The following is a 12,535-nucleotide window of genomic DNA, read 5'->3' as shown; positions in this document are numbered from 1 at the left end:
CATTCAACAAATAATTTTGAAGCTTCCATGAGTCAGGCACTGTTCTGGACATTGTGCACACACCTGCTTGGCATCTATTCCCCCTTGATTTGTACCAGCACACAGACTCTCTCTTCCCCATTGGGTGTGGCCATGATGGTACAATCAGTCAGACTGCTCTGACCTTCCTGTCTCCAACAAGGTACCTGAGCTGGCCAATCACTCTTTCTTGAGCAGAGGGACACAGAAAAGGAGAGTAGCCAATCAGCCACTGGCCTTTACCCAGAGTCCCTGAGCCACTCTGGTGTGCATCCCTCTGGAGACGTGGCTGACCAGCCTGTCCCTTGGTACCAGGATGTAGGCTTTGCTACATCCTGAGGTTATCTAGCACGGGTTTCTTTTTCCTGCTAAAATGCAACTTACCAGAAATGGGTTGGCTTTTACAATGGGGATTTATTAACTTACAAGCTTACAGTTCTTAGGCCGTGAAAAATGTCCAAATTAAGGCATTAACAGGATGATACCTTCTCTGAAGAAAGGCTGCTGGCAGTCTGGGCTCCTGTCACATGGCCAGGTACATGGCAAAGTCTCCCAGTCCTTCTCTCCCAGATTTGATTGCTTCCAGCTTCTGGCTTCAGTAGCTTCCTCTCAGCTTCTCTTCTGAGAGAGCTTCTCTTCTCTTCTGGCTTTTTCCGTGAGCGTCTTTAAATTTCAAATCTCAGCTTCTGTATGTGTTTTATCCTCTTATAAAGGACTCCAGCAAGAGGATCAACACCTGCCTTAATGAGGCAGTCACGTATCAATTGAAATAACTTGATCAAAAGGTTCCCACCCACAATAGGTCTATACCCACAGGAATGGGGTACATAACAGCTTCAAACTACCACATCTGCATCTAAGGCACCCTGACGGGTTCTGCAGTCCAGATTGATCCTTGCCTTTGGGAATTCACATCTTGCTGAGGAAGAGATGAGAAATAAGTCAGTTACAGTTCATAGTGGCAACAGGGCAGGCAGGCAGATGGGTTCATCCAGGGTGGAAGTTTGTGCAGGTCTTTCCCCACAGTGGATAGGGTGGCATCAGGTGATTGCAGTTTGATGGCCATGACTAGCGGAATCACCCAAAACCCTTTTGCTCAGAGACTGTTGTCTGTATACCTCCCATCTAACACTCAGCTTCACATAGAGATTTGCCCTGATAAGTCCATAGGAGGATTCTGGTTCCCGTCAGAGGTCACATTTCTTACGGAGAATCAACAAAATGACCTTTCTGGTTTAGACTTCAGCCTTCTTCTGGAGGAGTGGGTCACCTCTGAGGTTACCGATTACAAAATATAAATTCGTAACCTGTGAAACAGGATTGAATCCTGGGCTGTATGTAATGAATGCTCCAAAGTCCAGCTTTCCCTCACTCTCTCCCTTCCATTCATCTAGTAAGTTTTTAAGGAATGCCCTCAACATGACAGGCCCTGTACTGTGTGATGGGCCAGAGTGGAATCTTGATGTTGCTCACAGTCCAATAGAGGAGGCAGAAAAGGTCATTTAGCCCTGTGAGTAAGTGCTGTGAGGGGGTGAGTAGGAATTAGCCAGGCAAAAAACAGAGGGGAAAAGTGTCCCAGACAAAAGGAAATGGCATGTACCAGGACTGGCGAGCTAGGGGAGGAGATCGTGGCACATTTGGGGAATTCTAATTTTTCCCTCCTTTACTGTGGTAACCATTAGGCAAGTCACTTCACCATTCTGAGCCTCAGCATTCTTATCTTTAAAATGGGTTGTGAAGATTTTTAACAAGGGTGTAGAATGTACATAGGGCATTTAGCACAGGACCTGGCAGGTGAATGCCATTTGATAGGCTCCTTTCAGGCACTATCCTTGTTCCCTCCCAGACACTATTCCCCCCAGGCTCCAAAGCCAAATCCTTGTTCCTAACATCCTTTCTGCCCAGGTCTCACAGGTGACCAGTGGCAGGAGGCTAGGGGTGGGGTCACACCCAGGGGAGAGAGAGGCCTGGCCCTGAGTCCTGCTCAGGGGGCAGGAAGTGGGGATTGGACCCACAGGGGAGGGGCCGGGGAGAGGAGCCAGAATGCTGTGTTTGCAGGAATGTGTTTAATTGATTCTTGATGCTCCCTGGCTTAAGATCATCTACTAGTTTTCCCTCACAGAGAATAAAATCCACACCCTCGTTGTGGCCTTTGAGGAACGCGACCATACAATTTATTATTCCATCTGGGTCACCTTTGAAAGTAAAAGAGGGCACTGTTAATAGTTTCACTGGGACAGCAGGTGTAAACCAGGACTGTCTTGGTTTTTTGCAAAGCTGGGGAGGTCTGGTTACCTCACAATTTGGCCACAACTGCTTCTCTGGCCGGGGACTCCTGTTCCCTCTGTCATTCCTTCACCCTCCTGCTGCCACACAGGGTTCCCTGCAAGGCCCTTCTAGTAGGGCCCTCTGTCTTGGAATGCTCTTTCCCTAGACCCCTAGGGCCAGGCCTGGCAGCCTGTATCTTATTGCTGGATTCGGCTCAAATGTTTCTTCTATGAGAAGCCTCCCTTGACTGCCTCAGGAACACCATGCAGTTTCTCATCTTGACAGGTGCTCTTCTTTCTCCATTATTCCCTGACCCCACTACACCCACCAACCAGCCTGCAGAAGGTACCTTCTCTGTGTTCCCCTCCCTCTGCACATTGCATATTGGGTTGCAATCTCATATTTAATATCCACCTCCACTTCCAGACTGAGCCGTCCAGGGCAGGGGCCTCCACGGTCAGGTTGCCCGCTGTGTGCTCAGTGTCTAGGCACATGCGTGTGAAGAGAACATAGAGGGAACAGGAACTTCAACCCACTCTGCCATCTGTCCTGGGCCTGCAGTTGATTGGCCCTGTGTGTTGGCACAAAAACTGAACCAATACACCCTTCCCAGCCATAGAATTTACACACACTCAAGGCCCACTGCCCAAGCCTCTCTCCTGACCTTGGAAGCCAGGCAAGTATGTAGTAAAGAATGTGGCTGTGTCCAAAGAGAGGTCCGACCTTTGTCCCCAGTTCCTGGGAGTTACCCTCTAAATCCTTGAAATTTCCCCAGTGCTAAGAGTGTCTTTGCTATTCATGGTGGGTCCCTCAGACCACACCTGTGACCTGACAGTGTGTGCCAACAAGGTGGACCCCTTGGGTCACATGGTATCAGCCCAACCTCTGGAGTGGGGATGGTGCTGAAGACTGAGTTCAGCCACATGGGCAATCCGTCATTCAATGTCTACATAAAGGAAGCCCCAGTAAAATCTCTGGATAGTGAAGCTCATGCACATGTTCCAGGTTGGCAATATTCGGTGCTTACTGTTACACATTGATACCGGGAGGATACCGAGTTCTGAGGACAACAGAAGCTTGACCCCCTCCTTCCCTGTGTGTTTGGAACTTTCCAAGACTATCCTAAGCATGTCTTCTTTGGCTGATTATCTGTATCCTTTCCCTATAATAAATCGTAACTATGAGTATAATAGTTCTCAGGGAGTTCTGTGAGTCTTTATAGTGAATTTTCTAAACTGAGGGTGGCTTTGTGAAATGCTTGAACTTAAAATTGGTGTGAGATTGAGGGTGGTCTCCTGTGGACTCTTCCCTCTAACTTTGTAGTTGGGCCCTAACTCCTTGCAGTTGGAGTCAGCAGTCTTGGACAGTCTTGGCAGCCTGGAGGACTGGGTCCTTAACCTCACAGTCTGGCTAACTCCAGGTAGCTAGCAACCTCCATCCCTTCTGCAAAAAAGACGCTCTGCTCTTCTTCACTTTGCACAAAAATGTATTTCTATGACATCCCAAATTACAGACATTTACCCAGGCCCCAGGTGGTAAAGCAATACGATTGAGCTCTGCCTGGGATCTGGCTCTGGCAGGTGAGCATGGAACAAAAAGGCAGATGCAGCCCACCTGCCAAGGTGGTGGAACATGACAAGGCAGCTGCCACCTTCCCAAGGCTGGGATGGAAACGCTTCAGGAGATAAAGGCCCGGTGCCTCTCCCCTGAGGCTGCTACCCAGCTTGTTCTGGCTGGAGGAGAAATGCTGGGAGAATCCAAATAGAGGCCCAGGGCAGGAGGAGGGAAGAGAAGACATTCCCCCAGGGCTGCCGTCAGGGTCGGCTCTGCCTTCCGGGCCCGTTTGTTCAGGATGGGCCCTCTCACCACCCATCTGTCCCTATGAGAAGCAAATCAGGGTTATATCAAGGGAGGACCCACAAGACATTTAGAGATACACCTGTGTCTCACTTCTCTGAAACACAGCACGGAGATTTCCAAGGTAAAGCCTCAGGGTAGGGCAGAATGGGCGAGGGAGGGGCCAAGTGGTGCCACTGAAAGGTGTTCCAAGTGCTGGTCTGGAGGCGTGTCTGCCTGTTGCCACAGTGCGAGGCTGGCGTGGGAGGGTGGGACCACCTGCCTCTGAGAGAAGTGTGGGGTCCTCCCAGGCAGCGGGGTAGGCAAGGGGGAGTGGCAGGCTCAGTTCTGCTGGTGGGAGTGCCTGGGCACCTTGGGTGTTTGTGGGCAGATGAGGGAGCAAGCCCCTGGCCCCAGAAGGTGCTGGCTTCTAGGGCTGAGGGCAGGTTCCAAGTATGTTTGGCAGAAGGGGCAGTGGACTCTGCCCTTGAATTCTAACCATCCCTGGGGTGGGGACCTTCAACAACCTGGGACCTGGTGGGAGACTACGAGACAGCCTCCATAGCAGCGTGGCCTCAGGCAGGCCTGGCCGGAGAGCAGCAGGGTCACTGTGAACCCTGCTCCTTGAGGGGCCTCTGTGGCTGGGGCTGCCCAGTCCTAGGCCTAGAATGGCTCAATTTCTTGCCCCAGATGGCCCACAGCTGGGAGCACCAAGGCATTTGGGAGACCCAATGGGGTTAGTTTTAATCTCCCAACCCCACTGTCCAAGCCCAGGAGCCTACATGGGGTCCTCAGGCTTTGGCAGGTAGGTTGGGGTGCTGGAGTAGGCTGTTAAAGGTCTGTTGCCTGTCAAATAGAAAGTGAGGGCAGGATCTGATTTTAACGGGAAAGGACCAGACACTCACAATGTTAGAGGCGTTTAGCCTGGTTGGGATAGGAACGAGCGTGGCAGCAATGAAGGCTTTCATTTGGGGTTTGAGAATGGCCAAGGAAGCTGCAAGGACTCAGGGAATATTTCTTTTGTTTTTGTACAGAAATCATACACACAAAACTTCACACTTCCTAACCAAAAAAAAAAAAAAATAATATATATATATATAATATATATATATCTCACTAATGTTAAGGAAAAGCGTCGGTTGTGCAAAAGTTCCCCCATGCCTCTTCATCTGGTGGGAGACTCCCCAGAAGGGGGTCTGCCAGCTGGGCTGCTTCAGAGTGCTTCCTCCTGGCCTCGTGGTCCAGAGCAATGGTGGCCGTGGGGGCAGAGGCTTCTATCTGGATGTGTCCATGTTCTCCTCTTTAAAGTTACTGCAGTGCTCAATCACCTTGCTGGAGACAATGGGAGAGAGAGGATTGGAGGGTGAGCTTGGGCCCAGGGTAGCTTGGTCCCTCTTGGGTGATCAGGCAGCTGGATCAGCAAATGTTAATAGTGATGCTGAAGCTGATTGAGATGATGTATATAAAGTGGATGGTGGAGTGGCCAGCATATGCAAAGCACCTAGAAATGGTACCTGTGGCCCTGAATATCATCACCACCTTGTCCTCCCTTCCTTCCTCTCCATACCCCGTTTCTCTGCCTATAATTCCAGAGCATCTGTGGTTAGGGGATTCCTCGAATCAGCTCAGGTCTAACCTCCAAAACCCTTTGGTTCTTTCTTTAGCAATGTCTTCCTTCTTCATTTCCCCCCACATCCCTAGACCTTTTTCTTTCCAAAAGTCCACCAGCAGACCCCCAAACTGGCTGTACATCAGATTCATGCAGAGATCCGGATTCAGCAGGGGTAGGGCTAAGGAAGCTGTGCTTGCACAAGGGCTCTACACTCCCTGCAGCTGCCAGGCCCCAGGCCCCAGGCCCCAGTGCAGCATTTGGGAACCATCACTCATGCTCGCATCTCAAGTCTCTTGCCCACTCCAGACTGATCCTTGGCACTACTGCCCCACTGCTGTCAAGTGTAATCTTACCCTGGATAGCCCAGCCTTCTTGTTCAATACCAAGACTCTGGGTTGTGGTGGTGAGTGTTTACTGCAGCCTCATGGCACCAAAGAGGTGCTCTAACGCCTTTTAAGCAATAAGGGATACCTGGGGTGTGGTAGGGAGTCATGGACAAGTGGACTGCCTTCTAAGAATGATCCCAAGCAGCTACCTACATGACTTAAATGCCATTCAAAACTCATTGTCAAATAGGCCTGCCAGTTCAGAAATATACTTCAGATCTTAGAGAAAGATTGAAAGTGACTGGGGTAGGTTACTGGTCTGTCTTACCCAATGCTTCTCAAATTTCCTGGAATACATTTTAAAAATGAATATTCCCAGGCTCATTGGAAAAAAAAAATCTAAGGAGTGGGGCCTGTACATCTTGAACATTCTGTTCAGGTTATTCTTTAAGGAGACTGAGTTTGAGAACCACTCATTTTACCATTCGTAAATGGAGACAATCTCCCAATCTCTAAGCAGCAGCTTTTGCTCAAAATAATGGCAGAACCAGCTGACGTCTTCCCATCCAATGAGTCATTATCTGGGGAGCCTCTCAGTTTCAGGCTCCTCCTCCATGTTACTTTTTATTCTAGACTGTGTTTAGGACTATACCAAAATTTTGTTGGGGTAAACTTAAGTACTGTCTCTTTTAAAATGAGTCCTGGAAAAAGCAAGTTAGTTACTGCTGATTCCGACATGTTAAGTCTGAGAGTCTTTCTGGTTCACTAATGGGTGCAAGAATCAGAACTGATGTTATTTTAGACACTGTAGTTAAAACCATATAGCAATGAAAGGCCTGACAACCTTGCCATGTCAGTGACTTTCACAATCAGAAACTTGCTTGCACTCTGCTGTTTTGATCTCCATACTGTATTTTACCACACTTTGTCCTCTCTTTGGATGGAATGTCTTTGAAAAAAGTAATGAAAAATTCTGACCTGATCAGCTTAATGCTCAGAAATGAGATGAAGGAATCTGTTTGGAATTAAAGAAACTAAACTTATACGGGCAATAATGCTCCATTCAAAGCTCCATCATTAAGATGACAGTCAGGGGAGCCCCAGCCTGACATCAGTACACTGTCCACCTCCACAACTCAACTCCAGGTTGCCTCTGGAAGTTTCAGTGATTCCTTATTATCAGAGTGCCACTGCTGAGTCCCTCAACTCCCCTAAATCAAGGCTCCAAGAGAAAAATATTGCCTGCCTCTTACCGCGCCATTTCCTTGGTCTCCTGCCGGGCAGTCACCATCTTGATCATGTTCCTCAGAAGGGGCATCCCACCTTCTTTGATCAGTAGAGGGCAGTACTTGTCCGCTGTGGGGTGAGGGTAGCCAAGTGGATAATCCCGATGAGTCTTCTATCAGCCTCTGACCTAGAAACCCACCCACTGCTGCAGGATTGCCCTCCCAAGGGTGCAGATGAAGACGCAGGCCTGGGTGGAGGGGCACCTCTGGAGCCAGGGGATGAACCATGTTTACCCAGCCACCAGGGCCAGAGTTCCTGTGTCCACTGGGGAAGAAGCAGGTGGTGAGTCCTTGGAAAGGGCAATTCCCTACTCTGGTTTAAAGTTGCTGCGTTTGTTTTCCAGAGGTCACCCTATAGAAAATATCACCCAATCCACTGGCTCCTAAACATGAGGATCCTCTGAGAAGTTTTTGTAAAAATACAGATTCCTAAGCCGTGTTCCTGAGTATTCTGATTCAGCAGATCCGGGGACTTGTATTTATTCGCATTTTTAGCAAAACACCATCAGGTGATTCTGGTGACCAGCCAGGTTGGAGATCATTGACTAGGAGATGTCAAACAGGTGGAACCACCATGACTTCCTACTGGGGGGTTGGGTGGTTTCATGCTCATACTCCATTAAAGAATAGTATCCAGAGCTTTCCACTACACAGAGAACATGGACATCTTATTTGCAACTTCCAGCAGCAATTTGCAGTAGGAGCTTTCTTCCAAAATTTTTATTGTGGTATATGTACAACATAAAATTTCCCATTTTAACCACTTTCATTGGTGTTCATTATATTGAAAATATAATTAAAAATAGTAAATATTTTTATCATTTCCATTTTACAGATGAAGGAACTGAGGTTCAGAGAGGTGAAGTAATTTATCACCCTAGAGGCTTGTCTAAGAGAGTCCCAGCTTAGGACTCTTTCCTCTATGCTGTGCTGCCTCTTTGAGGTCAGGTACTATTTACTAAGACTAATGTCACAGTAATAATAAAAAAGGTTAACTTCTATTGAACATGTAGTATGTGCCCAGCACTGTTTTAAGTACTCTGTGTGTCTTATTTCACAGCAAGCCTATAAGATTAAGTCTCATTTTAAAGATGAGGAAATTGAGACACAGAAAGTTTAAGAAACCTGACCAGAGTAACACAGGAAATGGTGGAACCAGGTTTGAAATCCAGGTAGCTGATTCCAGAGCCTACACTCTTTTCCACTCAGCCTGTTAGCATAACTGAACAGTGCCGACAGTGTTGGCAGGCACTGGACTAGACACTATACATTGGTTCTCTTTTCACATCAGTCTTAGGAGGCAGGTGCATTGTTATCCCCATTCTAAAGATGAGGAAACCAAGGCACAGAGAGGTCATATAACCAGTTAGAGAGAGAACTAAGGGTCAAACCTGGTCTGCCATCAAAATCTCTTAGCACTGCATCCTCTTTTTCTTCTCCCTCAAAAGCCACCAAGCAGAAGAAAGTTCAGGCTCTCCTCAAGGGACTCTCCTTAAGGATACAAGTTAGAGTTATTTTAAAGTTCTTGCCTGTTCTCTCTGATATCTGTTTCCACAGGGATTAATTCTTCCCTTTGCTTGGTCTTATGGTCTGCCCCTGTCATGCAGAAGGCATGGAGATTTTTGACTATTCACTCAATGATGCAGGAAGCATTAAGAAAGCTATCTGGGAATTCTGGGTGGACCTTCTTACCTACCAGGCCTGCTTCTGGGCAGTAAGGTGGGGAGCCAGACATTAGACAGGGTGTCCCACAAATGCTGGAAAGTGGAGAGCTTTGCTCTAGGCACAAATTCTTAGACCCGCTCTCTTAGTGCTCTTCAAATGGATTATAAGCTCCCCAAGGGCAGGTGTGCTTTCAGCTGGGGGACTGTCCCTGTGTCTGAACAAAAGGCAAGTGGGTACTCACGGTAGACAGATACAAGGTTGTACAGGGCCCAGGTTGCCCAGTGCTGGCTTACAGGGGAGATGCCCTGGGGAAGGAGGCGGAGGATTGGCTCAAAGGACCTGTGAAAAGAGAAATCAAGGTCACTTCCTGGGATGAGTGGGGAGGGGCAACTTCTCTTGTTCAAGGTTTCTCCTCCCTGAAACGTCCTAAGGACAAACCCTAAGCAGTCCAGTCACATACAGGAAGAAAGGGCATCAGGTTCTTCATCCCACTGTCAGGTTCCTTGACACCTTGGATCCGGACTCCACATGGGAAGCTCCCTTGTGAGAGGTCAAAAGAATGGGCAGGTACGGGAGGTAGGAGGGGCATGGATAAGGTGGCAGAGGAAGCAGGGGATCTGGGCAAGGAGGAGAGACCCAGCCTTGGTGTGTGGGGATAGGTGGGGGGATGCAATGGGAAGCATAAGAAAACATGGCTGCACTCTTACAAGGGCCTTCTATGGGCCATCTGGAGACATGGTTCAAAAACCTGAAGAATGTACATTCAAACCCTCTGGCCCAGCAATTCCACTTCATCTCTTCTCAGGAATTTTAGTAACTGGAGCATGGACAAAGCTACAAGCATAAGCTCATTTCTCCTAATATGGATGTTCAATTTAAATGTCAGTCAGTACAAGATGGCCTAAGCCCATCCACACATGGAAAATGGCTCAGTTGTTACAAAACAACGAGGGAGACCCATACTTTTGACTGGAAAGTCAGCTAACAATATAGTGAAAATTGTTACCAATTTGAATTGAAGTAATTAAATCTGTGCATAAAGATAGACACCAGAATGTTAACAGGGCATCTCTTACAGGAGATATGACCAGGAGCGATTTCTGTTTTACTTCCTATTTTCCTATCTGTATTTTCTCCATTCCCACCCCCCCAAAAAAGTCAAATGTGTAGCAAAGTAAATACTCAAAAAATATTTGTAAAGAGCAGGTTTCGGGTATATACAGGTGTTGATGTGCATAAAAAATGTACACATAAGATCTGTGCACATTATGATCTTTATTATTTGTGAACTATACCTCAATAAATAAGAACAGCAGAGGACTAGAAGAAAGGCAATAAGCTCTGTCCAGACCTTGCCCCAGCCCCCTCCCCAGTTCTATACCACCCCCTACCCACCCGGCACCTGTAATTGATGTTTCTCCGAGAGTTGATGTCCCAGCTTTGGATGGCTGCCCACATGCGCTCCTCTACCTCCTCCCGCTGGGGTTCGCAGATGCCCCAGGCCTCAGGCCCGTCAAACATGATGTGGGATAGGACGCCACAGGCGTTGTAGGAAACCTCAATCCCATCTGCCTTGCTCTCCAGCAGATTGCTGACAGGGGGAAGAGAGTGAAATAGAGTCCCATTCCCCCAGTCCCTCTTCCAATACCAGCTGCTGGACCCCAACTCACAAACCAGATGCCAGAATACTATTTATTTCTTTATCACTTATTATCTACATCCAGACTACTTCTAAAAGGGAGATGAAATCACTTAAGATACAGCTACAAGAAGACCCTTTAATGGACGGTTGAAAGAATAAAAACAATATTATAGAGGGAAAGTGGTATTTCTAACAGAAACCTAGGCTAAGAGGAGTTGCTACAACCGAGCACAGGCTAGTTAAAAGTGCTGAGCATCCTGGTGGCCAAGGCAAAAGGGAAAGGAGGGAAGTACCAACCTGAAGACACTGATGAATTGGGAGGTCATGAGCTGGGGCCGCAGCTCCTTCACCTCTGCCACATTCCCTAGGAGTCCCAGCATATTCCGATGCAGTTCCTGCTTCTCTGGGAATTCCTGGCAAAATGAGGGCCATTGGGGCCACCTCAATTAGATTTTAATTACTTTGTCCCTTAGTACCTAAAAGCTTTTTGGGCTTCTGTCTGGCCATTCCAGCTAGACAAAGAGGGGGTGCAATATGCTGCCCACATACCTTTCAGTGAACCTAGGACAGTGCTGGGTACAGACTATAAGGGATTTAAAAAGGTGGAGGCTCCCTGCAACCAAGACAAAGGTGGAGTGGAGATATGACCTATACGGTTGTGAATGGCACAAATGTGGTTCTGTTTACCAAAGCTCAAAATATTAATTTAAGGGGACCCCCATAACCGAGACTGGAGCAAGGGAAATAAAGGAAGAGTTTTAGGATGAACAGACAATCCTACCGGACAGAATTCTGTCCTCTGTCCAGCTGATATCCCAATGGACGCCAGCCAGCTCTAGGCAGCCTGAGAAATCACTGCTGAGAAGGAAGGGACCAGGTTTTCCCTTGGAGGGCTCTTAAGAGAGGACCCAGCCAGGCCGTCTGGGTCAGGGGAGGTCTGTGGAGCTTCCGTTAGCAGCGAAGCCTGGGCTGGTGGACCCGTGAGTTGGTTCCACTGCCCTTCGGCGGGAACTATGCGGTGAGGGGGGTGCTGATGGATTTGGTTGGTGGGGAGCCTAGGGACAGAAAAATGACCATGTGGACATCAAGGAGGCTGCTGCACTGGAGGTCAGTGCTACCTTCAGGCAGTCTAGGAAGAGCTTCATGCCATTGAAGTTGAGGAACATCTCGCAGTTGTCAGGCGTCTCATCCGTGATGTTCCATAGGGCGCTCCAGGAGAACTCCATCACCTGGTCGCACTGCGAGCGGCAGGGCAGGGCTCAGCAAAGGCTCGCCTGGACGGGCCCTGCAGGCTCCTGGCACTGGCGAGGGGGTCCCCTGACAAAACACGGATATCCCCCAGGGACAAACCAGTCCCCTCCCAGGGTAGGGAAAGGGCAGAATGGCTCCATGAAGACCCGACTTACTATCTTGTCCAGCAGCTTCTTCTGAATCAGCTTCAGCATGGTCTGTGGGCAAAGAGGGCTTGCTGGGGGCCAGGGCCCAAGAACTACCATATCTCCCAGGAACCCAGAATGGACAGAAGATCTTGAGAATCAGTGATTCACTTCCTGGTTAAAACATTCTGATCAGACCAAATCTCCATATCTATTTGGGAGGCTATTTGAAGAAATTCAATGCATAGACCCTTAGTGTTTGACACCAGGAGGCTGGGTGCTGGCCCTGGTTTGACCAACCTCTGTGTCTTTGGGCATGGCCCTTCCCCTCTCTGGGCTTCAGCTTCCCCAGCAAAAAAATAGGAGGAGGAAGACTGGATACTCTTGAGTCCCTTCCTCTTTCTTTCCTTCCTTTCTTCAGCAAATATTTATCATCTTTCCACTGTGCAACAGGGCCCGTGCTAGGAAGTGCTGGGGCCACAGTGATGAAATGAGGTGTCTTTCCC

At 48.4% G+C, this 12,535-nt stretch overlaps 1 protein-coding gene across 4 annotated transcripts in view; it reads right to left on the bottom strand.

Moving 5' to 3' along the window:
• Positions 1-3,754: 3,754 nt before the first annotated feature.
• Positions 3,755-12,535, bottom strand: part of ZER1 (zyg-11 related cell cycle regulator) — a 31,085-nt gene continuing 22,304 nt past the window's right edge. For 3 of the 4 annotated variants that reach the window (XM_037798671.1, XM_037798674.1, XM_037798672.1), the window contains 7 exons: positions 12,060-12,101; positions 11,772-11,891; positions 10,951-11,066; positions 10,414-10,602; positions 9,253-9,350; positions 7,314-7,416; positions 3,755-5,454 (listed from right to left, as the gene is read on the bottom strand). In XM_037798671.1, coding sequence (XP_037654599.1) covers positions 5,397-5,454; positions 7,314-7,416; positions 9,253-9,350; positions 10,414-10,602; positions 10,951-11,066; positions 11,772-11,891; positions 12,060-12,101 — 726 coding nt within the window. In that variant the 3' untranslated portion in view covers positions 3,755-5,396. Of the gene's footprint in view, positions 5,455-7,313; positions 7,417-8,737; positions 8,838-9,252; positions 9,351-10,413; positions 10,603-10,950; positions 11,067-11,771; positions 11,892-12,059; positions 12,102-12,535 lie in introns of all 4 variants that reach the window. The other variant, XR_005210824.1, reaches the window with a different exon arrangement.

This window comes from Choloepus didactylus, chromosome 10, assembly GCF_015220235.1.
Source record: "Choloepus didactylus isolate mChoDid1 chromosome 10, mChoDid1.pri, whole genome shotgun sequence".
In the NCBI taxonomy this organism is placed as follows: Eukaryota; Metazoa; Chordata; class Mammalia; order Pilosa; family Megalonychidae; genus Choloepus; species Choloepus didactylus.
The sequence above is the reverse complement of the archived record's forward strand: the minus strand, read 5'-3'. Positions and strand labels throughout refer to the sequence as shown.